General features: G+C 41.7%; 1 protein-coding gene across 3 annotated transcripts in view; it reads left to right on the forward strand.

Moving 5' to 3' along the window:
* Positions 1 to 27,523, forward strand: part of PRKN (parkin RBR E3 ubiquitin protein ligase) — a 1,024,664-nt gene that overhangs the window by 812,742 nt on the left and 184,399 nt on the right. For all 3 annotated transcript variants that reach the window (XM_065889067.1, XM_065889066.1, XM_065889068.1), the window contains one exon: positions 19,879 to 19,940. In XM_065889067.1, coding sequence (XP_065745139.1) covers positions 19,879 to 19,940 — 62 coding nt within the window. The remainder of the gene's footprint in view (positions 1 to 19,878; positions 19,941 to 27,523) is intronic.

Below are 27,523 nucleotides of genomic sequence, written 5' to 3' on the forward strand. Positions count from 1 at the left end.
AGACATCTGTTATACAAAATAGACCAGCTTCGTCTATACTGAAGCCCAGTCAGTGATAAAGCCTGATGCCTAAAAAGGGACTCCTATGTGTTGACATGCACTAGCTTCACTTGGCTTCAACACCCTCTACACGAACAGTTTCCGTCCCTCTCCTTGAAGTCCTCAAACAAAACCCCGTCTTCTGAATCCACATCAGTTGGATTCCATTCTCCCCACTTCTTCAATCATGTTTCCTATCTCTTGCTCATTATTGATGGCATAGGCCCAGTGCTTTACACATAATCCATAAATCAGTCTTTGGTTCCTATTGTCCAATGACTCAACCCTCAGGCTGGTGCAACATTTTCTTACCATCTTCCATTTTAACACATTATCTCTGTTTAACATGTCGTCTCTGGGTCCAGATTTTGTGAGCCTCTTCTCTCTTAACACTTCCAAAAAGAGTGCTTTTGCACTTTATTGGGCAAGATCGTCAATTGACATTTGTAAAGTCACCAAATAATCAAAACACAAACACAGCAAATACAATGGAGACCAACAATTTGTGAACTTAGACAAAAATGACAACATAAAAGTATTGAAGTCACCTCTTAGATGTAGCTAGGGTTGACAGGCTTTCTCACTAGAATGGCTTGACTCAAACCTAGGAAAGTTCTCAAAGTAAAAGTTGGTGCATATAAGAATGTCTAAAAGGACAGTTGCAGATGGATGAAGGTTTTACTAGGATGATCATCAGCTTTGAAACAGTGAATATATCAGAATGCATTACTTTTCATTTTCTAGTTGACAAGTGCTTAAAGCAAATAGTCTATAAACCATTTTCTTATGGAGGCACACAGGCAAAATGACTGGATTTACGACCTGGAGCTGCCTGTCCCCAGGCAGCGGTGCAGCCCCCTGGGCAATGCATGGGCGTGAAGGGACCCCAGTCTTTGCCAGCTGTTGGTGTGGTCACCGATAACTTGCTAAATCTGTTAGAAAAATCTCACCATCCCTGTGTTTTAAAGGTGTCTGGCTGATACTTGTGAATGCTGTACCTCAAAATATGAGGTTTGGACTCATTGCCATAGCTCTGCTGACAATTGAGAATTACTCATATTTAGTCATTTTGGCTAATTCAAATAAAGAATGATTACTAATTTTCATACAGGAAGATGTCAAGATCTAGGCAATCAAACCATAGTGTAATTTAACAATACAGCTGAAGCTATATGTTTTGGGGTGTTTTTTTTTTTGCCCACCATTGAGGCTGTGATTTGTCATTTAAATTGGATTTTTGGTTTTATTTTTTTTTATCTCATCTCTTTCAAATGTATCTCACACCAGCATACAACTTTTAAATATCTGAACTATGTAAAAGCAGTGATGAATCTCAGCGGCAGTACTTAGAGTACTTAAAAAATTCTTGTTTTGTTTTGTTTAGAATTTGAAACAGGGCTGTCGGTAATGATGCAATTATGCCCACACTAAGATGAATAAAAGAAACAGAATGCATAACACTAAAGTAACAGGGGAAATTACTGAAATAAATTAAAATACAACAAATCAGAAATACAGAAACAAAATACCATTAAGACTTGTAAAAATCTACTTTTTTCTGTCCGCCTCTGCCGTCCCACTTTATCCTCTAAATGATCTCTCCATCTCATTTTTAAGCCCTCTTTAAAATTGTACCAATTTTTAAAATCCAATTACATCTATTTCTTTAACATTGTTTTGGGTATTATCTTGTCAAACTTCATAGGGCCTGAATATGTCCCAAGGAAGTCCATTTGAAAGAACCATTCTTTTTTTTTTTTTAATTAAAAATACTTTATTGCTAATAAAGGCTGACCAGTGTCTGAGCCTTTAGAGAGCCATGATCTTTATGCTGGTGGAGGGTTTCAGCCCAGTACTGATGCTTGCTGACCGCTTTGGGTGGTGATTGCTGGTGGTTCAGTGGCTGTAGCAATTTGAGAGAACCATTCTAAGGCAAAGGGCAGGGTACAAAACTGAATACTGAAAGGTTCCAGGCTTTAAACAGGGAACGTTCCATAAACCTGTACGTATATAAGTAGTTTGGGGCTCACAGTGCTTTTACCCTAAAGAAACCTCATTAATTTAACCATGGTAATTAGTCACCCAGATGACCCACTAAACCCTATTTGATCATGCTTTATCTGATTGGGTGTACAGTATGTAATCTGAGTCTCCTTTTTGATTGGATCCACTTGGGGATTTCAATCCCATGAGTTCCTCTTTCGCCCATAAAGTTAACTAGACCTTGACATGCTCATTTGGGCAAACCAACCACCACAGTCTATGGAAAAACATATTAAAGGCAACACAGAATCGCTTCTCCATCACTTCCCCCTTTCCCTTCTCTCATGTCAACCAAGAATGAACTTTTGAGAGCAGCAGAAAAAAGAGCAGTGGATTGAGATCACTTTTCATTCCGAGGACTTCTCACCCCAGTGGTCACTCATATGTGTTGACCATCCAAATTAAACCTGTACTCCTAGGGATGCCAGATGAGGAAAACACCTGTCCTCAAAAATATTAGAATTATAGGTCAATATTAAAGGAAGAGTTGTGTGAAATGCAGAGGTGTGGGCAAAGTACCAAGAACATACACACAGAGTACAATTTTCTAATTTTTAAAATTGTTTTGACATCATAGCAATATAAAAATGAGAAAATTTTTGTTTTTATTTGTTTGTTACTGAATTTTCTATCTTGCCTTTCATATATTCTGTGTCAGTTCTCTCAAATGACCATCAGAAAGTCAGTCAAGCAGAACAGCATTTATTAGATCTACTGTAGTGAGAACCCTCACCACGTTGACAGCTGCGGGCTTTTACAGAAAGGGGAGGTCCAGATTTATAGGGTTTGGGGATCTGGGTGCACATGGTTAGGGCAGACCTTTCTGGTGGGGAGCTGATTGGAATTGGGTAGCGTTCATGACATAATAGTTGGGGGTTGGTAGACACAATGAGAGAAGGATTTTGAAGGGACCCTTGATACGAAGTCTGGTTTGACATGTGAGCCATTGCCAGGTGAGCAGTCTATGGTTCTGTTAAAGGAGATGGCTACTCAGATGAACAGACTGGTTAAATTATTTGCAGGAACTTCTTGAAGCAAACAGTGAAATTATTTATTACATTACAAGCTTATCTTCAAAAGCAGGGTTTTTTCTGGAACAAACAATTAGGTCTCAGTGGTCTTGGTTCTCAGCCCCAATAGTTAAGCTATGTAGATGCAGGTGGTTTCGATTCTCATCTCACCCAAACAGCTGCTTGGTTTCCCAGCATGACGTCTCCTTTTTGGTTGCTCTCGGCACACTTGGCTGTTTCTCCATTTGTGTGGTTTGTTGATGTGTGTATTATTTCTTCTGCAAGCTCCGTGGAAGCAGAGCCCCGGCCAGACTCACTTTTGCTGTCTCTGTAGAATCTGGCCTCATACATAGTAGACACACACAGAAAAGTTGCTCAATAAAGAATGAATGAATGTTGTAATTCAACCTCTGGCCAATCATAATGTTTATTACTATTAGTGAAATGAAAAAACCTGGCAAATTTCTGATTGTGTCTCATTATCAGTAAGACTTATTCTTCAGCAGTACCTCACGGGAAGATAAGGCATCTCATAGCCACTGAGAACTGACTCAGAAAAGGCATTTGAATTAATATGGCAGCTACAATGAACTAGAAGATATCAATGTGCATCTGTGTTACGAAATCACAAACATCTGAGCTTAATCCACCCTATTTTAAGCTACCAGAAGAGGCTTTTGTGTGCTTTTTGGGTAGTAACTGCCTCGCCTCGTTGATAAGTAAGAAACTGAATAAATAAGATTTATGGCTTCTTTCAGCTTATTCGTAAAGCTTTGAAATCTACAAATGTTCATGCTTTCCCACTCAGATAAGCTATGCTTCCTGAAATAGCGGTTATACTAGATGGTATTCCTTCTTCAAACTACATACATGCTCATATATGTTCATGATAAATAAAAACTCAGGTCTATAAGTTCTTGAATTTTTATTCAATTTTTCCCAAAGTTGTCTTTATATATACTTCAAGTTTTCATGTAGTCCTTTTTATTATGAAAAGTTACAAATGTACAATTAGATATAGAAAATAACATAATGAATGCTCATGAACCCACTGTCCAGCTTTGTCAATGTCTAACTTTTCACATTGCTTCAGAGAAATCTGTCAGGTTAATTAATATTTTTGTATCTGTTTCATCATCTCTAAAATGGGGATAATAGTAGTAACTCTCTCATAGGGTTATTGTGAGATTAAATGAATTATTATATGTAAAGCACGAAGAAAAGTGCTTTGTCCATAGTAAATGTTACAGAAATGTTAGCTTTTATTTTTAACAATTATTATAATAAACTTTCAAGACAGATTTGAAGCATCCCCTCCCCTTTTCTATGATCCTGTTTCAGTCTCTCCTTTCAATCTCTCCAATGGTGCTTACCATTTGTGTGCATTATTTTACCCTCTTAGTATATTTGTATGAATCCATATTGTTTAATAGGTTTTCTAAACTTCATATAAGTGAATCATACTGTGAGTGAACTATTGCAACATTTTTTCTTAACTTATGTTTTTGATATTTATATACTTGACACACTTTACCCTAGTTAATTTTTATTAACCCACTTCCTAAAAGTCTTTGCTTAAATGCCATTTTCTCAACAAGAAATATTCTGAGCATCTTACTTGAAATTAACCAACCCCGCTCTTATCCCCTTTACACGATTCTTTTTTTCTCTTTCTGATAGAGCGCTCATCACTTTTGAAAATATTTCATAATTTATCTCCACCTTAGGATACAAGTTCCAAGGAGGGATTTTTGTCTATTTTCATTTTTCTAATGTGGCCCATGCTCTAACAGAGCCTTGCAGGGAGTGGGTGCACAATGGTTTTGAATGACTGACGTTGAATGATTTTGTCTCTTGCCTTATTGATGGTCATTTCAGATGTTTCCCTTCGTTGTTGCTGTTATTACAAAACCGTGCAGTAAATATTCTTGTAACTACCTCCTTGTGTAACTGTGTAAGTTTCTTTCTGGTAGACACCTACAAGTGACATTGCTGCATAAAACATGAATATCTTCAAGATTCTTTTTAACTGGTTTAGGATGTCTTAGACTCATAAGAGTTGGCTATTGAAAATAATCCTCTATAGACATCAGTAAAATCCTATCAGCAGAGAGGAATTATTAAGATAAACTTGGTTTTATTTATTGAAGTCATAATGCTTTTAAATTTGATTATATAACATCCTACTGCTGACTTTGAACGCAGTTGCTCAGTCAAGATGTCTTAGTGAATTTTCCATGCATTCTATTAACACCTGGCTCACAGACTAATTCAGAAATGGCTACTTCAGCAAAGTGCCTGGAGACGCTAATCAACCAGGCTTAACTGGAGTGGAAGGGAGCCCATCACACCCATTCACCGATCCAGGCTGCAGGTGTACCCCGCCCTCCCCCCCGTTTCAGCTTGTGATTAAAGGTAGTTGTCCAGTGTTTTGCTGCATCATCTTTGATCACATTGAATTATCATCGGTTTGTGATGCTGTTTCATCATTAGCCAGTTTCCTTTTCAAAGTTGTACCTAAGGGAAAAATAGAAGGTAACTGTAATTGTCAAGCCTACATGAGGGATTCTAAGCTATAGCCAAGAGAGAAATTAATCCTCAAAGCATTTCACACCAAACAGCAGCAGTCTGCAAACTGCAGATTATTTGTGACATGTGGCCAGTGCCGGTAGCACATCAGAGAGCTGAAATCCATTTCAATTTTTATCCCAAGCCCACGTGCACACGGTTTTCCATTGAACCAAAAGGATATCACAATTGCCCCCGTGATTATTTGCAAGGAAATTAAAAAGAAAAATAGTGATTGAAGACTCATGTAGTTTTTAACACTTTTCAATGGAATATATTTTCCAAATGAGTTTCCCCTACTTCACAGCGTGGTTATTGAGGAAATTCAGCAAAAGCTTTCTAAAAAAGTTGTAGTCAGTTAATTCCCCAAAGGTTTTTGGTTTTTGTGTTTTGCTAGCTATCGGTGACTTTGTGGAAATTATCCACAACTTTGTAATGCATTTTCCCTGGGAGATTCATAATTAGATTGTAAAATAATCTTTATGGTATGAGAACAGAATGAAAGTAGATGTTGATTACAGATACTAATTGAAAGGAAAATCCCAGTTTCAAAATTATCCTTTAAAAAATTAAGATTCAAGTCTGTCTTTATATGCCTTGTTATATAAATTTCCTTATTAATTTTTAATACCAAACAGCAACTTATTTACAGTAAGATCAGATGTTTAGAAAGCAGGTGCACGCAGTGAATGAGGAGTTTCATAGCTGGGAAAAAAAAAATTGAAGAGCACAAACCTGTGAGTATATCATTAGGATAAATCCAGAATGAGATGAAGTTCTAATTTCAATGACAACAAAACAGCCTTTTAAAGTTGGGTCAAGGACAAGAAAAAAATAGGGAAATGACAGCGAAGATGGTAGCCCAATGTTAAGAGGTTGAAAATGCTACCCCATTCCTGTTTTTCCTATTTTCTTGAGCATAGAGAATGTTTCCCATGATGGAAAAGACAGAAAGAACAACTGAAGGAGGAACTTGTGCTTAAGAAAATTGAGAACAGAACAAAGAACACACAAACATTTTGTGTCCTTAGATCTCCAAACACTTCTATATATAATCTCAGAGTCACTGTCAGGAGTCCTTGAAATATCATAAAGAAAGACCAGAGTTCAGTGTTCTGGAGATGGATTTTTTTAACTTTTCAAAATGAGGAAAGATTGAATCTCAAAAATTGAGAAGCAATGAGTTTGATGTCAGTTTCAGCCATCAACTACCAAAAAAAGTGTGAGCACTTATAAGCATTATGACCTAGCTCAGAGTCACCAAAGCTGAAATGTGGAAGAAAGTCATATGAACCCATTGTGAAACTTCCTGACCTTGAAGTGAGAGCTGGACCCTGGGTTGCAGAGGTTGAGCTGGCAACTGGAGACAGAGGGAAGGCACACATAGGGGTTCTGTTGAAGCCGTCAAGCAACTGTGGAGGAGAGAATTAGAACAACAGACTAAAGATGACAGAAAGACAAAGGGACAAAAAAGAAATGGAGAGGGAAAGGAATGGATGAAAGAATAGTAAAGTGAATTTCACAACTTAAGGGAGAATTGTTTTTAAAATGGTGGGTTGACGTAATGTCAGATACTACAGAGAGATGGAAGGGAGCAGGAACTGGGTGAGGGCCATTGGCAGTAAGTCCTGAACTAAGCAAAGGAGTCCTGCCCTAGGGCCCTCTCTGTTCCCCCATCACTTTCACTAGGAGCCCACAGGTCCTGAGCCCTGCCTGGGTTCAGAATTCCCTGCATAAACAGCCCTGAGACCCTTAACTGACTCTGTCTTCCTGAAAGCAACGGCCAACAGGTAACTCATGGTGGGGGGTGGGTTGTGGAGCTTGAACCTATGGGCTCCACCATATAGGTATGTGAGGGGCTCTTCAAGAATATAGGAACCCAGAAGTAGAAGGATGCGACTTGGCTGTGCCGGTATAGCCAGATTCAAGAGCAGACCTCCAAGGGGTCTGAGAGTTCCAAGTCATCACCTTCCACATCCTCATACAGCTGTATTTGTCAAAGTAAAAGGGTGAAACATATTTTATTTATTTATTTTTGCGGTACACGGGCCTCTCACTGTTGTGGCCTCTCCCGTTGCGGAGCACAGGCTCCGGACGCGCAGGCTCAGCGGCCGTGGCTCACGGGCCCAGCCGCTCCGCAGCATGTGGGATCTTCCCGGACCGGGGCACGAACCCGTGTCCCCTGCATCGGCAGGCAGACTCTCAACCACTGAGCCACCAGGAAAGCCCCGAAACATATTTTTTAACAGTTTTTTAGTTTGATTTACAACTTTTAAATATTCAGACAAATAATATTCAGACAAAATTGTTACACTTTCCCTGGACCAACAAGTTAGAGGTCTGTTCTAGGGGTAGACCTGGCTCTTGGGTCTCAAAATCAGAGTGGGCATTCGAATGCTTTATCAGTAGGGTGGAAGGAAACCCACCAGTAAGATGTCAGAAGTAAAAGGTGGAAGTGAATGTTGCAAGTGTGAGAACTCTCATCTAAAAAGCCTGACTTTGCAAACAAAGAGAATATGCCTCTCAAAGCCTTTTTGGAACAAAGCACCATAAGGTCACAGGTTTGGTCTGTCCGACCTCAGGTTCCCCAGCATCTGGTCAAATGTCTGACACTAAATACATGAATGAGTGTGGCAGCAACAAATAAACAGGAGTCTTCCCGCGTACTACATTTGAACGTGAATATTGCCAACTACAAGGTCAAATCAAAGAATAAAGGGAGGGGAAATGAACATCTGGATGCTTCCTATAAATTTTCACATATATTACAGATCACTTCAGCCAAATGGGTATTTTCCCCAGGAAAGAGAAGGTTAATAAGGGTTTAAAAGGATTGGATATGATCTCTATCACAGACCTAGAGCTAGTATCTAGAAAGATCCTTCTAACAACAACAATGTTTCATTATTAGAGTGGAATTCTTTCACTGATCCTCTGATCCCTGTCACTGGAAATCTTGAGACAGAGTCTATAATGTAGCTGGCAGAGGTGTTACTGAAGGGAATTCTGTACCAAGAGGGAGGTTGTTTTAGAGAGACTAATCACTAATAGCTCTTTAAAAACTAAGATATTTTTGTTCTTTGATACATGACTATGTATTACGTAAATCTGTCTTTAATCATTGCAGAAATTAAATGCCAGCAAGTCCATAAAATCTGAGAACTAGATCTGATTGTCGTTGGTATAAACGGAATAATCAGAGTGCCTCTGGCAGTTGTGTGGCTGTCTTAAGGAAAATATTTTGACATTTCCACAATGGTCTGAGTAATTGCCTATCAGGGTGGCCCCAATCTGAACCAACTCAGCAGGCCTGGCCTCTATCTCCCATTGATAACAGAGCCCAACTCTTGCTGAAAATTAGCTTTATGTTGACAAGGCCAGTAGGAAATGAAACATTTAAAGAACTCTTTCTTGGGAGCGTCCCGGAGCCAGGCGTCAGCATGTCAGTACTGCCCCTCTCCCCATGCGCGGCGTATTCGTCCTCATTGTCCCCCGCTCTCCCCGTCTAAAAAAAATAAAAAATAAAAAAAAAAATAAAGAACTCTTTCTTGTTTCAATAGTGGTATACTAATATTTTGTGTTTAAAAATTCAACCTTGTGCCCTGGGGCAATAGACTTTCACTCAGAGGTCCTGAAAGTGTGCCATACAGGCTTGTGTAGTCACTTATTTTCCAGTGTTCTTGCTCAGGAAAACCAGAAGGCAATGCCTTTCCCTCTTAATTAATTTATTCACTCAGCAAGTATTTATTGAGTATTACCCTTGTGCTGGGCCCTGTGCTCATTCCCAGGTCCTAGATAAAGCAGTGAGCAAGTCTCCATCCTCGTGGAGCCTGTCTGTATTCAGGGTAGGAAAAGCAGATATTGACAAATAATTACACACATAGTTAATGGAACTGTGCCATGTGTTATACATATGGGCCCTCAAACTGCTTTTTTTATATTTATTTCATTTATTTTTTATCTTATTTATTTATTTTGGCTGTGCTGGGTCTCAGTTGCAGCATGTGAGATCTTTAGTTGCGGCATGTGGACTTCTTAGTTGCAGCATGCAGACTCTTAGTTGTGGCATGCATGCGGGATCTAGTTCCCCAACCAGGGATCAAACCCAGGCCCCCTGCATTGAGAGTGCGGAGTCTTACCCACTGGACCACCAGGGAAGTCCCACAAACTGCTTTTTAAATCAATTTAATAAGTTGTCATTGATGCAAGCTTTATATGTGCACCAACACATTTAAGTTGAATGTATTACCTTTTTTCAAGAGTATGATGATATACAATAAGACTGTACAGACTGGCTGTACCACCAAAGAAAGCCCGTGTTTGTTACCAAGTCCAAGCTGTACTGCTCACTGCACAACAGGCCAATAAATCAAGAGACAAAGTGTTAGGGCAAGGAATAGCAACTTAATTTGGAAAGCCAGCGAGTGGAGAAGATGATGGACTTGTGTCCCAAAGAACCATCTTACTCAAGTTAGAATTCAGGCTTCTTTTATACCTAAAGGGGAGAGGGTGTGGCTTGTTGTTGCAAACTTCTTCCGGCCAGAATTCTTTGTTCTTGCAGCTGTCCATGTAGGTTTGGTCACAATACTCCTATAAACCTCCAACAAGACAAGTGTTATCCTCTGTTCTGCAACTTTTTATCTCTATGTGAATGGAAAAGTGTTATACCTTTAAAGGTCAGAGCCTTGAGAATGAGCTATCCTGTACATTTCAGGCTGTAGGCAACATGGCAACATTCTTTAACAAAAGGTGCAGGGCCAGCATGACTAAGCACAGGAAACAGAGCACAAAGGTTAGAGCTAAAGAAATGGATTCAATATGGAGTCAGGTTTGTTCTCTGTTACGTGTTCATTGTCCCTTCCTATTTATTTTTTTTATAGTCACTCCATGATGAACACTTAAACCTTTGAAATTCTGATTTGCTTTTGTTTTTTGTTGTGTTTAGATTTTTGATGTCTCTACAGTAGTATATTTTCTCCCCCAAACACAAGAAATGTACTCAGGTTAATCAGACTAATCTTATTAGTTTGAGGGTGAAAATAACGTAGTGTGTAAAATTCCGGACTTGTGGCATTTTTATATACAAATCTAACATCCACTTCTGATAAGCCACCCTCACAGGCAGAAAGTAGTTTGCAGTGCATAGTCTGGGATTTAGAGGTAAAATTTCAAGGTAGAACTCTCTGTTACTCAGCTCTGTCATTTACTTTACTTACAACCTGGGTATCAAAAGGCAAGTCACCTTGAATATTACAGAAGAGCTACAAGTAGAAAACAGAGCCCCTCCCTCCCTCGCCCACAAGGAAAAACAGATCAGCTCTGGTTAACCAGCTCTGGTTAAACAGATCAGCTCTGGTTAACCAGCTCTGGTTAAACAGATCAGCTCTGGTTAAACAGCTCTGGTTAAACTGATCAGCTCTGGTTAAACAGCTCTGGTTAAACAGATCAGCTCTGGTTAAACAGCTCTGGTTAAACAGATCAGCTCTGGTTAAACAGCTCTGGTTAAACAGATCAGCTCTGGTTAACCAGCTCTGGTTAAACAGATCAGCTCTGGTTAAACATCTCTGGTTAAACAGATCAGCTCTGGTTAAACAGCTCTGGTTAAACAGATCAGCTCTGGTTAACCAGCTCTGGTTAAACAGATCAGCTCTGGTTAACCAGCTCTGGTTAAACAGATCAGCTCTTCTGTTTAACTGATCTGTCAGTCAGTTCTCTTCTTTGACAGAGAATATTCGTTTTTAAACCACAGCTTGTTTGCCATAATCATCCATCTGTTGATTGTATACTCAAGTAATGCCCTCACTGTGTGTCATGGCTGACTCAGAAGGCTAAGCAGAAGCTAGATTAAACAGTTGCTAACTGTCCTTTTTGTCGGAAATTTGAGTTAGGTTCCCTTTTGCATGTTTGGATAAGTGGAGGTGCTCGGGGGTCTGCGGCTTAAGTTATGTGCATTATTGCCTCTGTGAATTCACCTTATAAGTCTAGATATGTAAAGAGAGCAACTTGAAATGACCAGTGAGATTAAAAAATTTTTCCAGCTAGTTCAAAGGTAAAAATATGTCATAAAGCTTTATGATATCACATGAAGATATCAAATTGCTTATTTATTATTTTAGATTATTATAGTGAATAAATGAATTAATAATTAATAAAAAGGCCACAGATTTAAAGCCTTAAATGTATACTAGCCATGCACATACCTACTGGATCATCTCTTATCTTCAGCACATTGTCGTAATAAACCTCAATTACTTAATCGGATATTGAACTCCCTTAGCAAAATTAGCCTCTAAATATTGAGGGTTTGGTTAAAAAGGTATTTTTGAAACAGCAGCAGAACAACTTTGTCAAGTACGGTCTCACAAGTACTCCTGTATTCCAGAGACGCTCAAAATAACAGCTACCATTCATTAAGAGCCTACTATGTACAAGGAGCTGTACTAGGTAATATATATACAAGCATAGAGATACACACACACACCATTCACAACAACCCCGTAAGTTGTATACTCTTACTCTCCTTTTTACAGGTAGAAAATGAAGGCTTTAGAGCTAACACAATATCTTTGATCCAAGATAATAGAGCTACTTAGTAGTACAGGTAAACAGTCCCTTCATTTCCTTCTCCTCTTCTTGCTTCACCACTGTTTCTCACTTCCTCCTGGGCCAGGTACCTGGGGTGTGGGCCGGGCTGGGGCTGAGAACACCTCCACCCTCACATGTAGGGTAAAGAGAGTGTGTAATCCACTCACTGAGGGAGAGAGGAGAGCCAAGGATAACCAGGAAAATGCACACATCTGGGGTGGATGCTAATCACCCTTCTCTAGGCATGTGCGGAAGGACTCTGTGTCCTGAGGTGCATGTCTGTGCCTCACATATTCTCGATTTTATACACAGTCTTCATTCACAGAGATGTTACCATTTAGTGCATTCTTTCAATCCAGCTAGATTTGTGAAGTCTTCTCAGGCAACATTATACTTCTTTTCCTTTTCGTATCACACCAGAAACAGTGCTGGACACAACACTGATGCTTAGCTTATTTCTTCAGCAAATTTATTTTCAAGGAAAGACTTCGAAAACAAATTAAAATGCCTAGGGTACTACATGTTATACAACTCATTGTTTCTCACTCTAAAACCATTGTTTAATGTGCTTTCCAAGTAAATTAAAGCTTCATATTTGCCCTCCAAGAGAAGCCATGGTTTCTACTTTCTAATCTGCACAAGACTAGGAAGAAGTGATCGTCTCCCCATCATCAGCTTCAAAACCCGCCATCTGAGAGAGTCTCAGGCTTTTACTTGGGAAATCACCTGCTAATGTCAACAGATCATTGAATTTCTTCTTACAGCAGAAATGACTTAGTGTCTAACCCTTATTTATTACTAGCTAGCATATAGCTAGCTAGTTGTTGCAGAACTAGAGCATCAACCCAGGCCATGATGACGATACATTGTTTTAAAAGGCGTGAAGCCCCCAATTTTGATAGTTGATATAAATATATATCAAATATATATATCAAATATTTATTCGAACATGTTACACATGTAATAGGAACTGAGGTAAATAGGCCTTTAATGTGAGGGTATGTGTCAGTCTGACAGGGAGTTGGGTTGTGTTTAATGTTTGCTGTAGTTGAAAACGCCAGTGATGCCAGATTCATCTAGTTTTCTTGATTTTTGTCTCCGCTCCTGACTTCGGGCTTCCCTAAGCACTCCTCCTCAGAGAGAATCTGTGTCTTGAAGCTCTTTCAACTGCCACCCACTGTCATTTTACTGGAGGTCTATTGGTATGTGGTAAGGTTAATTGGTGGGGGGCGGGGGCAATAGTGATCTTCTGATTAATTCTCAGTCTTCTAGTGGGTCTGTTTCTTGGGTCTGTGACCCTCACGAGTATTTCTCCAGTGGTACAGGGATTTGTCCTTTTTTTCCCCTGCCTCCTACTCTCTCCCCCACAGGTAGCATTCTCAGTCTATGTCCTTGAAGCCCAGATTCCTGTGGACTGTTCTTCCCCCATTTGGTGAGACAGGCTGGGGTTAGAGGAGTGCCCTTCTCCCATAGCTCCAGGGTAGGTGTTGGCAAAGTCCTTCCCCAGGAGGGCAGACCTTTGCTATGGAGAAGGCTCTGGACACTTTTCACAATGCTTACTCTTCCCCTCCCTCTTCCGGTGCCACAAGGGGATCCTCACCTTTCGAGGACCTGATGGATTTCTTAGAGATAAAGATCGGGAAAATCTGTAAGACCTCGGCCCCTAGAGTTTCTCATTCTCACACTAGTCCACACCCCATTTTATAGCAATTCATCAAAATTACTGTCTAAATGTTTCTACCAGTTTATTGTTCCAGCAACTTCTGCTTCACATAAGCAGATCAAGTTGTGACTCACTGGACTTGCCTGTCTCTCCAGATATCAGGGAGGTGCTTTTCCCTGTGACATCAGTTCCGTGATTGGGCCAAGAAAAGTTATTGATTTTCAGTTTGCCCAGATTTTTCTTATTGTAAGGATGGGAGTAAAAACTTCCAAGCCCTTTACATGTTAGAACTGAAAAGAAGTAGTCTTGACCTTTATTTCTTAAGACAATAAATCATGTAGCAATTATTTCAACTAGCTGCTTCCCTTTTAAATAATTAAAAATTTTAAAAGAAATAGCAACAGTCAATAGATACGGAGATGCCATTAATATCATCAGCAATAAATTCACTTTCTCATTTTTTTGGTCATTTCATCCTGCTTTCCATACATTCAAAACTGCTGCTTGAGGTAAAGGTGGTGATTATTCTTAATAAAGGAATTGGCATTTAGAGTAACCAATTTATTCAAGAGCATATAGCTAGCTAGTTGTTGCAGAACTAGAGCATCAACCCAGGCCATGATGACCATACCTTGTTTTAAAAGGCGTGAAGCCCCAATTTTGCTATTTCCCTGCTGTAATACATACCTCCAACTGCTCTATTTTCAAGTGGTGACAATGGCCGCAGGCTATTCTTTTGAGAAAATTGGATGAAAGGAGAAGGAGAGAGAGAGGACGGTAACTCTCTGCTCAAGGCTGGATTTTTGCTGAATTTTTAAAGGGGAAGATTTGAATACATATGTAGTTTGAAGTGAACAAGCTGCAGAGCGGCAGAGTTTGAGGAGAGTGAGTGAATGCTGAGTTAGACCATAACGAGCTGAGAGGGGACAGGTTAGGACAGATGACTAATGACTCTTGTTTTGAAGAGGAGGAACCATTTCCCCTTTTATCCTGGAGGAGTAGAGATGGAGGATACAGAGGGGTTGTAACTGGGAAGGGATATGAAGTTAGGGGTGGTACACTTGATAGTGGCCCCAGGGTGGCGGGTGGGCGTGCGTGCGGGGTTCTCTGGAAGGCTCTGAAAGTCTGAAGTAGAGAACGGGTACAAGATGTTCACTGGGGTATGCACCTGGGAAGGGAGAAGGGGGCAGGATTGGGCTGAATAAGAAGTTGAACTGCCATGCAGGCCCAACAAAGCCTCAGCCCACCAGCAGAAACTTGGGAGCAAATGTTGCCCAACAGCAGCTCATGTTGGGATAAAACAGATGGGCGGGTCCACCTCCCCCTCACCCAGTCAGCAGATTCAGGGATCCTGGGGGAGACGTGACCTCAGGCGAGGCGGCTCTCTGCAGCTGAGGAAGACCAGACTGCAGGCCAAGGCATCTCTTGCTGTCCTCCTGCAGCTCGGCCACAAGCCTTCCTTGCAGGGGGTCTGGGTCCCGCATCTCCATGTTCACCACAACTGCTCTATATTTTTAGACTTGTGTCAAGTGAGGTCCTATTTTGAGAATGAAGTGTTAAAGGTTAATTGAGAAGAATGGTGATGATTCGGAAGAGTCCCCAAGGGAGAGGGGAGAGGGTGCTGGCCAAAGACAAGTGATAGAAGCAAGTTGCTTGACAGTGAGTGGACCCCGAGTCTGCAGTAGCACATGCTGAACAAGGATGCAGCTTCAGGCAGATGGTCTGAATTTCTTTTAGAAGATATTCTAGTCCCATTTTACTATACTAGCTGTGACTGGCAGAACTGGAACAGAGGAAGGAAAAACAGGTGGTGATGTTTACCCAGAGCTGGATATTGGCAAAGAAGGTACAGTAGAGGTACAAAGGAATCATGGATCCTAAGCATCACTGACATCTTCACATGTGGGGTTCAGGCTGGGGAGAGAGGTTTGAGGTCAGACAAAGTCTGCTTGACCAATAAGCAAAGTACACACAGGGCTGGAGGTCAGAGCTGGACCCTCTGGGGAGAGGAAAGAGGAGGGGTGGAGGAGGAGCCCCTCCCAGGAGCCACAGTCACCGAGCTGGGTGGGCAGTGACCACGCGGCGGATGACTCACCCATGGAACAACTGCTGTTGAACAGCTCATCCAGCCAGGCCGTGTTCTAGGCATGGCTGATAGAGCAGTGACAAAACAGCAGTGGTCCTGCACTTGTCGCCTTTGCATTTCAGCAGCAGGAGAGAGAAAACAAAGTGAATGTTACATTGGAACTGTAGGTTAGAAGATGATGAGAGCTATGGAGAAAATACAACAGTGATGGGGATTTGGGGGGATATAGGTAGGCTACAGTTTCACCCAGGATGGTCCTGCGAGCCCTCACTGAGAAGGTGACATTTGAGCAGGGACTTGAAGGAGGCAGGGAGTGCTGCATGCAGATATCAGGGTCGAGAGCTTTCCAGACAGAGGGAGCAGCAAGTGCAAAGTCCTGGAGACAGAAGCCTCCCTGGGGTGGTCAGAGCCAAGAGCAGGTCAGCGGGGCTCAAGTGCAGTGAGCAAGGGAGAGAGAAGGCTCAGGGGCTACACAGTGAGCCAGGCAGTGGAGGACCTTACATAGGCCAATGAGGGCCTTGGAGTTGACTCTTGGTGAGATGGAAAACCCATGGCGGATGGCATGATATCCAACATACATATTTTAACAGGAGCCTCTTAACTGTTACCTTTTTTATAAATTTATTTATTTATTTATATTTATTTTTGGCTGTGTTGGGTCTTCATTTCTGTGTGAGGGCTTCCTCCAGTTGTGGCGAGCGGGGGCCACTCTTCATCGCGGTGCGCAGGCCTCTCGCTGTCGCGGCCTCTCCCATTGCAGAGCACAGGCTCCAGACGCACAGGCTCAGTAGCTGTGGCTCACGGGCTTAGTTGCTCCGCGGCATGTGGGATCTTCCCAGACCAGGGCTCAAACCCGTGTCCCCTGCATTCGTAGGGGATTCTTAACCACTGCGCCACCAGGGAAGCCCCTTAACTGTTATCTTGAGAAGAGACTGAATGACGGGGCAGCTGATGGCTGCACACTGTCGAGGACATGATGTGGGCCAAGTAGACAGCAGTGGCCTCAAAAGATGATCCATTGTCGTGTGTGTGGACCCTGTGTGAAGAATTTGGAAGAATTCAAAGTACACCATTGACCCCTGTCCTCACGCGGTCTTCATCTGCCCTCCTTCCCACCTCCGGGAACTTTTCCCTCTCTCCCTGCGCTACTGCATTCCACGTTCATGTCTTGCATTTCTAGTTTTATTTTTAAAACCCGTTTCACACTAGCTTTGTATCTGTCCATTTCCCATGCTGATGTTCCTGTGATGAGCACGGTTACGGATACCCCTCCCTGGTCTTAAATAGCTTGACCCCTTACAACTCTTCCCTTCTAACTCTATGCCATCTCTATCCTTGTTTTTTATAGTTTATTGCATCCACCAGGTGTTTCAGGTAATTAGTTAGTCTTCTGTTAAAGATGTTTATATTTGAGCTATCATTGACATCAATCCTCTTAGTTATATCTTAGGAGAATGTTAAAATACAAATTCTGAAAATAGGCTAATTTTCAATTCTGTTTTTCATTTTACCTAGCATTAAAATAAGTCAAATCAGTTTTTCTCAAGTGGGAAGAATGCTAAGGACCACTTGTAAAGGAAAAAAAAATCCTCTAAAACTGTTTGAATGAAACTATTTTTTAATGATATTTCTTAAATATGTCTAGATATAAATTTAGAAAGAAACTTTTTATGCTTATACAACTAGAAGACCCAAATGAAAATGTATAAATTAAATATAAATGAAAGCACAAAACCAAAAGTATTCAAATTAACTCTATGAATTTAATATGGCAGATGCTGTCATCTGACTGAAACTAAGTCAGTGCTTGGGGTACAGACAGGGCCCTGAGCGGTCTGATCTTAGCCCGCCTATGACCCTGAGCTTGGGGAACCTCAGTTCTGCCGCCTCTCCTGTGCAACTCCTCCCCTCATATACTTGGCACCAAACCACGGGACCCTCACTTGTTGGGAATTTGACCCTGGAATTCTCGCTGCCTCTGTTCCTTTCCTTATTAGTTGCATAAAACTAAAATATGCCTCCTTGCTCCCAAGGAGATCTAAAACTCGAGCTGACAGGACTCTGAATTTCCACAGCAGTTTTTGGTTGAATGGCAGCCAGTCAAATTATCCAGAATATACCTTTACTAATTGTTTAGATCAGAACAGCAACTCTGAAATGAACAACTTCTCAAAAAGAACCACAGTCTGCAAGTCTTCGTGGCCTCCAGTAGGAGAAAAACAGTGTCTCTTGCAAAGGTCGGGATCTGGCTTTCCTTCTTTGTAGTATTGGACATGCGTGTGGCAATTAATTTACTAGATTTTCCACCAAAATATTCACCTTGGGATTTCCGTTTATTTTCTTGGACTCTTGTCAGGTGGTGACATCACCTGTTTACATTTTGTTCATATTTGTAAAATTTTTTTTGTATTACCTTAGTGAACATTTACCAGCCACTTTCTCAGGGTATGAAATGCAATAATGTCGAAGACGAATATATATTGAACATAATAACAAAGACTAAATCTCTGTTCCGGCGTTTCATACGACCACAGAGTTTCAGAGTTGGAACTAACTCAAGTCAAATTCATCTCTAAAATATTCTGCGTAAGTGGTCATTTACCCTCTGTCTGGAAGCCTCCGGTTACTGGCTTATAAGGCAATGTATTCCATTTTTAAATTAGAAATTTATTCATATTGAACCCAAGTATTCCTGCTGTAATTTTACCTGTTCATTTTAATTCTACCTTCTAGAATAATGCACACATCTAGTCCTTCTTGCAAAGGATAGCTCCCTCACCCTGCAGAGACAGTCGCCTCCCTCCACGGCCCACCCTCCCCCAGGCAAACGTCCTCAGTACTTTCCACGTTCTTACATCACAATGTGGAGAAATGCCTCAGCCTCAGCGGTTCCTTTGGCACATTTTCATACAACCCATTTTCCTTAATAGAAATGTCAACAGATTCTGTCATTCATAGATTTGATCCCAAAGAAACAGGTTTTTATATCAATTCTGTTTCCAGAGTTTATATTATAAATGACTGCAAATTAATACTGTGGAATAATTCTATTTAAAAGGCAGGGATGGAACACATTTTAAGTGATAACTGGTATGCCCTGGCACAGATAGATATATAGATAGATAGACAGATGTATATACTTATGTCTACATATGTATATGTATATATATGAGTATGATTTATTTATTTACTTATTTCCTTTTACAACTGAAAAAAGAAAATGTGAAAGCTTGCATAGGCTCTCACTGTCTGGGTAGAACTAGCAGATCATGGGCACAAGACTGCCCTGGCCCCCTTCCCAGGTCTTTTCCGTAAGAGACACTTTCCAAACGGAAATGCAGCATCTTTAGGGCCTTGACAAATCCTCCTGGAAGAACCAGGCGAGATTCTGAACTGTAGCCGAATCCCATGAAGACGGGGCATCCAGATGCCCCATCTTCATCCTTCACTCTCGATGTGCAGAAGCCCAGCCGGGAGGCTGAGGAAACAGGATGTGATAAATAAGTGAAATGAACCTACATGTGCCAACTCCCCATCTCTGGCCCCATGAAATCCTGGCTCTATATTAGGGACAAGTGACATGCTGGGCAGAAATGACACAGTGTCCTAAGGCCCCACAAAGGCCAGGTCACAATCAGGAGGGGAGAAAAGGCCTGGCCAGGGTCACGTGTGGCTCCTTCCTAAAGAATCACAGTGAGGGGCAGGCTGCAGGCAGAGTGCCCTCGGGCGTTTGCTGTCTGGAGGTTGGTTAGACTGTTTTGCAGGTAAGCATTTGTGTCCTCTCCCAGAGCGACACTGGTCACTGGTAGTCATAACTGCAGTGAGGACATAGTACTGCACAGAATGGGAATAACACGTTGGTGATTAACTCTTCTTCCCAACAGCTGGCTGCCCCAACTCCTTGATTAAAGAGCTCCATCACTTCAGGATTCTTGGAGAAGAGCAGGTGAGTCAGCCTCTCAAAAGCTATGCCAGAGTGTTGTGGAAGATAGACAGTAATGAGGCCATTTAGGCTCTCTCCGGGGAGGCCAGGGGTGTCTCCTGACCCTCAGCGCCTGAAACGGGAAAGGGAGCCATGCAGGAGCTATGTGTGGGAACACTCTTTCCCTCTTCTATCCATCAGGCCTGACAGGTTATTAATTGGTACATCTGCTACCTGCCAGAGCATTACATCTCGGGACACGGCAGTAAGCAGGTACAACGTAGTGGCAGATAAGCAAATAAGTGCCGAGATGAATTATGCCTAAGAGATCGAGCATCACAGACAGCCCTGATTTGATGTCTGTAGGGGGATGTACAAACTCTTTTCACCAGAATTTTCTATTTTGTGTGTTACCTGTATTGCACTTCAGCCGCTTTGTCTATGGATGTGAACATGTGACTTATATACAAAAGCTGGCCCATTTAAAGTTGCTTATTTAAATGTTGCGTTGTGCTCAGTGAAACATGTCAGGTTCTAAGTAGATGTGTTAAGTTCATAATTCAGAGTGCTAAATATTACCTAGATGTATATGTATAAACACACACGCACACACACTTGGCCACCTAAAAATAAACCTCCTAATCCTCATACGGAATTACAGGCTCCGTATTATTATTACGTTAAATCTGATGTCAAGCTGTCCTTGAAATACTCATGCCATATAGTTTACAGCATGCTAGTTGACCTATTTTATACTCTCGTATTGATTTTTACTCGCAAAGGTGGTCTTTGCCCGCCCTGACCAGAGAACATGCAAATGGAGACGTGACAGCTCAGTTTTGTCAACAGATTTTTGGTTTGTGTGTTTTCGTTTGGTATGTGTACGTCGCAAAGTTGGACTGCCCATTTCCAATATGAGATTTCAAAAGGGGGATTAATTAGGGGAGGATGAAAGGCTGGAGTCATTTCCAGCTCCTTGAATTAGCAGGTTACAGTGTGCCTCATCCATGTTTTCATACTGTAAATTTCCAGAATAGAGAGCACGGACGTTTATTCAAATACAAGCAAAATCAATTATCCTCCATTGCAGGTAAGAGCTGCTAACAGACCCCAAACATACCTATTTATGAAAACACCTGTATCTCACAGCTATTTTCCTGTGAAAGCCTGAGAGATTTCTTATAGCAAGAATCATTGATTGTTACCCTGAGATTTCTGCTCAGGTAATGGAAGCTTCTCTTCTAACTTGTACCAATATTTGCAAATTGTTTCCATGTTTGTTTTAGAGTCATCGGGTGATGAGTAAGGAAAACTGCCAACTATAATCATCTCCTTAGAGTTGCATAAAATTCAAGCCACTTTGCATTTTCTTAGACATTTAATCAAGCCATAATCAAAATCAATATTACTCTGATCAGTTGTGCTACATGGCCACTTGGTGCATCACAGCAATATTGATTTTTATTTCCTGAAAAACCACATTTCCTTCCTTCCTTCTTTCTTTTCATTCGATGAATACTTAACTGTGCACCTGCTCGTGTGCTGTATGCCATTCTTGTTTACAGGGACAGAGGAGTGAAAAAGAAAGCCCTCTCAGGCTCCCATTCTAGTTGAGGAAGGCTATTATGTTACATGCACACAGACATGTTCAGTAGATAATATGCTAGATGGTTATCACTGCCATGGAGAAAAGTAAAACCAAAAAGAAGGATAATGAGTGCTGGCGGTTGGGGGATCTGAGATTTTATACAGGGTGGTCAGGAAAGGTCTCACTGAGGCAGGTGCTAGGTGCATGAGGACCTCAAAGGTGCGAAGGGAAGCACCATGGTGACATCTGGGAAGAGGTTCCCAGGTAGAGAGTAAAGTGAGTACAGAAGCTTTGAAGCAACCATATGTAATGCTTATTTTATGTAAAAAATATTATAAAATATAAGTTGTGGTTGGAATAAAGCGGGAAGAAATCCAGGAGCATGTAAAAGTGGGAGCCAAAGGAACAAAGCGTGTCCTGATCAAGCAGGATGCAGATGGGAAGTGAGCCCTGGAATTTGAAACTTGGAGGCCATTGTGACCTTGACCAGTGGACTGGTGAGGGTGAAAGTCTGCCTAGATTGGGTTCAATGGAGAGGGGAGAGGAATGGGAGAGAGAGAATCTGGATACCTTTTTTTTTTTTTTTTTTAATGAATTTAGCGAAATGAAAACAAAGAAATGAGGTAGTTGCGGGTAGGGGATGTGGCATCAAGAAATTTTTCATTTTTATAGGAAAAAATGCCATGTTTATGTGCTGATGGGAACGATTCTGCAGAGGAACAGGGAGACTGATGATGCAGAGGAGAGGGGAGGATTTCAGGAGCAATGTCCTTGATTCGACAACTAGCAGAGTTAAGGTTTGGCCAGAGACGAGAGTGGAGACAGCTCAACCTCGTAGCAGTGGGAAAAGCAGAATATGTAGGAAGATTTTTGCTGCTGTTTCTCTTTTCTTGGTGACACAGGAAGCAAAGTCATCAGTTGAGAGGGGAGATGGGGGAAGAGTTTTATAGAGATAGGAAAGGATGATGAAAGTGTCATTTAGGAGGCTACGGAGTGAATAAGTGTAAGAAACGAATGAATTTGGAGCGAGATCAATCAGCCTGACTGTTTTTCTGTCACACTGAACTGTGTAGGCTCAGATGCAGCCGAGGCAGAGGGTCAAGTTTAACCAGCCACATGAGTAAAACAAAAACAAGAGAGAGGCAAAGGAGCTCTTCGCTGTGCAGACCTAAGGGAGTGAGTATAATGACTGAGCCTGAGATTTCAGCTGGGTAAGCAGAGAAGAGGGATGAGGGGAGAAAGGGATGGGGAAGAGGTGGGAGGACCCACCGGCTACAGGTCCCAGTGGGTTCAAGGAGTCTTTGGAGTTTGGGTTTTAGAAGGGTTTAGCTGGAAAAGTAGGTGTTGGCCGAAGAATGGAATACTTGACATTGAGATTGTGGAGGTGGTGCAGTGACTGGAAATGACAGGATCAGGGGAGGGCCAGGAATGTTGCTGGCTGAGTTAAGGTAGCCGACGAGATGACTGCAGAAGTTGAGGGCATGGACTTAAAAAGCCAGGGTGTTGGAAGTATGGCCCATGTGGACACTGAGATCCTCCAGAACTGTCACCAGAGCGGACTTGGAGAGAGTTCTGGTGAGTCAAAAACTGAGGCTTCTAGAAACAGGACAGGGAAGGGAGAGAGAGACTGAGGGAGGTGGGCATCAGTAGCTGACTGCAAAGGAGAAATAGAGCACAAAGAGCGGTTTGAAAATCCCAGCTGGAGAGTTTTAGAAGGAGAAAGGAAAACTGTTCTACTTGGGGTGTTGCAGGTCAATTTTCGGTGGTGCAGAGGGTGCAGTGGAGAAAACATTTGAGGGGCTGCAGGGGAAGCAGTGTCCTGAGGTGTGAATCAAGTTCAGTGAGGGAAGAATGTGAGAAAAACGCTGAGAGTGTAAGTTACAGGGCACTTACTGCTGACTGACTCCGAGTCCCCAGGCTCAGAGGCAGGCGTTGGGGCAGCTGAAGGACAGGGTGGGGAACAGGGATGGACAGAGCTGTGTGTAGGACTGAGGATCAGACCGGAGAGGTGACAAGGGAGCCAAGGATCTCTCGGTGATGGATACAAACAGGTCACATCAGCTAGGGATATTTCCGTGCTGATGAAACATGACAAAACGTAGTGGCCTCAGGGCAGATGGTGGCACGAAGTCCGGAGAGGGAGCAGAAAGTTCCAGCCCCACCGCTCCTGCCAGTGGGGGTGGGCAGCCCTTAGCCGGAGCTGCTGAAACTCTCAGGCTGTCTCTGGATGCTTGAGGCAACTTAGATTACTTGACGAAGCAAAATTTTTTATTGTGTGTTACAAGTTCCCTCGGACAAATCATCGTAGTCTCTAACTTGGCTTTTCGGTTTGTCAAAAAGGAAGAGTAATGCTAGGTCATCTCTTAGAACTTCTGTAAATAAATAAGATTGCAAAGTAAGTTGCAAATATTAAGTACTACACTAAAATGTTTCTGATTTAAATACTGTTCACACTCTATCAATAGACTGAACGAGTAGCAGCAAAAGTAGACACTAAAATCAGTGTAACAGGGAACTATATTCAATATCCTGTAATAAACTATAATGGAAAAGAAAAAATAATAAAATAAAGTAAAATCAGTGTAACATTCACTTAAAAGTGAGTTGATAAAACCTGTACAGATACTGGTTAATTACTGAATTCATTACTGGATGGTAGAGATGCTGACCAGTATCTAATTTCTTTGTCTGTGATTCCTTTCTGTTTTCATTGACCTTGAATAGGCACTTGCTTTTTGAGATCTGGATTAAAAATAAATCATTATAAACGCTATAAATCATTACCTTCCTAAAATAAAAATGCAATTAAAACTCCTTGGAATGTAACATATTACATTTACTTTAGCTCTGGGCCCTGTTGCTGATTTGTGTTTACGATTCACGTTCATAAAGCACCTTTCATCCCCCTCACCCACACCCACCAAGGCCAAACTACTTGGCAAAAATATTATCACACTGCAGGTAAGTAAAGCTACTCTAAATTTCTCGGTGATCCCTAAAGAAGACAGGTATGATATCTGTTAAGTCCCCAGGATTTGGAGAGTCTTCAGAAAAACTGCGTTTCAGACGTGCTTCCACTTTTACCAGCTTCCTCCTCTTTGGGTTTAATCACCAGAATTTTAAGGAAATAACCTTCATTTATTCAACAAACATTTCTGAATACCTTTTGTACTGTTATTGTGCTAGGGTTGGGTAAAACGTTAAACAAGGAAGTCACAGGTACAAATCATGATAAATGCTAAGATGTAACCTATTTTGGATAAGAAGTCAGGACCTCTGAAACATGAAAGTTGACAGGACACCCACCATGAAGTGAGCTACGGTCACGGGGCTTAGGGGAGAAGAGCCTTCCAAGCAGAGTAAAGCACATGTTCCGTAGCCCCAGAGGAGGTGAAGAGCTTGCTTAGTTCAAGCCACTAAATAAAATTAATGTGGCTGGAAAACAATGAGCAGGAGGGACCGTGATGAACGATAAAAACCACCTACACCACGTGGGCCATGGTCCAGAGTTCGGATTTCATTCTAAATTCAATGGGGAATCCTTAAAAGTTTAAAAAGGGGGGCTGGCATTATCCAAATTACATTCTAAGAATGTCAGTCTTGTTGCAATATGGACACGGTCTGGATGAAAATGATTGGCAGAGGAAACAGAAAGAAGTGACTATTCAGAGGTAGAATTAAAGGTCGTGGTGATTGATTAGCCAAGAGTCAGGGAAATGAAGGAATCCTACAGCTCTATTTACTGAGATGGGTTTGATGGTAGGAAGGTGAAGATGAAAGCTTGGAATCAGGGTTCAATTCTGGATATCTTCGATATGACTGAAGCATTGAGAAGGAGACAAGTCGGGATTTGGATGTGTGAGTTGGAGCTCAGAGGAGAGGGAGGTCAGGGGTCAGAGACAGATAAATTTGGAGTTGCTGGCATGTAGGTGGTATTTTAAATCCATGGTGGTTGCGAAAAGTAGGTAAGAGAGGAGGGACCACGGATGAACCCTAAGGAGCGCCAGCATTTGGAAACTTGGTAAAAGAGTGGCAGCCAGCAAAGGAGACCAAGAAGGAGCCTCAAGTTAAAGGAGTAGAAAATCCAGAGATGTGTCATGATGGAGCCAAGAAAGGAAGTGTTTCCCAGAGGAAGAAGTGGCTGTTTACGTGAATGCTAATGAAAAGCTGAATAAGATGAGGTCGGCCAATTGTCCTTTGCATACGGCAACGTGGAAGTCATGGGTGGCCGTAACGAGCAGTTTTGGTGGAGAGTTGGAGGCAAGAGGCAGATTTTTATGGGATGAGGAGTCAGCAGAAGCAGAGTCAATTTCTTCTAGAAATTTTTTTATGAAAAGGAAAAAGGAAATGCAGCAGTAGCAGAAGGGTGCTTTACAGACTGAGGGGGCTAGAACTTGTTTTATGTCCATTGAGATGATCCAGTAGAGATGGATTATTTGATGATTCAAGAGATAGATGAGCTAGCTAAAGAAGGGAAGTACTTTAGAAGGTGAGAAGGGTTTGTTTTGGATCCACAGCACAGAGGGAGTAATTGACCCTTAACAGGGATAAAGCCACTTTCTTTGTTGTAAGAAGACAGAAAGGAACAGGTGAGTGTGGGTGCAGGTATGTTGGCAGGTGTAGTGATGCGGAGGGGAAAGTTGGCGTCTAATGGCTCCATTAAGGCAGACACATTTTTCACTGCTGCATCTTCTCCACATAGATTTCTTGACACATAGAAAATGCTTAGTCTGTTGGTGGGCATGTAAATTGATACAGCCAGTATGGAGAACAGTATGGAGGTTCCTTAAAAAACTAAAAACAGAACTACCATATGACCCAGCAATCCCACTACTGGGCATATACCCTGAGAGAACCATAATTCAAAAAGACACATGCACCCCATTGGTCATTGCAGCACTATTTACAGTAGCCAGGTAATGGAAGCAACCTAAATGCCCATCAACGGATGAATGGATAAAGAAGATGTGGTACATGTAGTGATGGAATATTACTCAGCCATAAAAAGGAATGAAACTGGGTCACTTGTAGAGACATGGATGGACCTAGAGACTGTCATACAGAGTGAAGTAAGTCAGAAAGGGAAAAACAAATATCATATATTAACACATATATGTGGAATCTAGAAAAATGGTACAGATGAACTGGTTTGCAAAGCAGAAATAGAGACACAGATGTAGAGAACAAACGTATGGACACTAGTGGGGAAGCGGGGTGGGGGTGGGATGAACTGGGAGATTGGGATTGACATGTAGACACTAATATGTATAAAATGGATGACTAATAACCTGCTGTATAAAATAATAATAATAAAATAAATTTTTTTTAAAAAAGATGCTTAGTAAATATTTGCCCAATAAATGAATACCTCATTTGTGACTTCTGTCTTCTTAGTGAAGTATGAAGTAAGATGTCCAGAGAGGAAAGTGGTGGGATATGAGCAGTATGGGAAGAAAGAAGAGAAAACATGCTACTAGAGAAACATAGTACAATCATGAAGAAGTTGTAAATGCTCATTTGAAGTCTGTGATGAGTAATTTAAGAGAAAGCAAGCAGTGGCCAGGGAGAAAGTATTAGGTCAGTTCATGAGAATTCTCAGTGAAGTTGAAGGATTTAAGCCATGTCCATACTTCAGTAAGAGCACCAGGAAAGGAAAGACAGGAGATGATGGTTGGAAAGAGACATATTTGGAGTTTGGATTTCAGAGGTGGTACAGTTTCTCATGATGACAAGGCCCAGGAATGAATTGTAAAAGTAGAAGAATTGTTTTGAAAAGGTCCCCAGAGGTGAGAAGGTAAAGGAACTGAAAGAAGAGGTTGATGGATGGACAGTTCAATCCCTAGGATGATGAGAAGAATAGGGGCAGAGATGAAAATCATGAACTAGAAGCTAAAGTCCCAAGAATGAGGGGCTTATCCACCTATGTCCATTGCAGGTGGTGGCAGTGGGGAGAGGACAGCGGTACATAGCCAGATGGCATAAGTTTCAGAGGAGCAGTGGGGTGGGGTTTTGCAGGAGA

This window comes from Phocoena phocoena, chromosome 12 (assembly GCF_963924675.1).
Source record: "Phocoena phocoena chromosome 12, mPhoPho1.1, whole genome shotgun sequence".
NCBI lineage: Eukaryota > Metazoa > Chordata > Mammalia > Artiodactyla > Phocoenidae > Phocoena > Phocoena phocoena.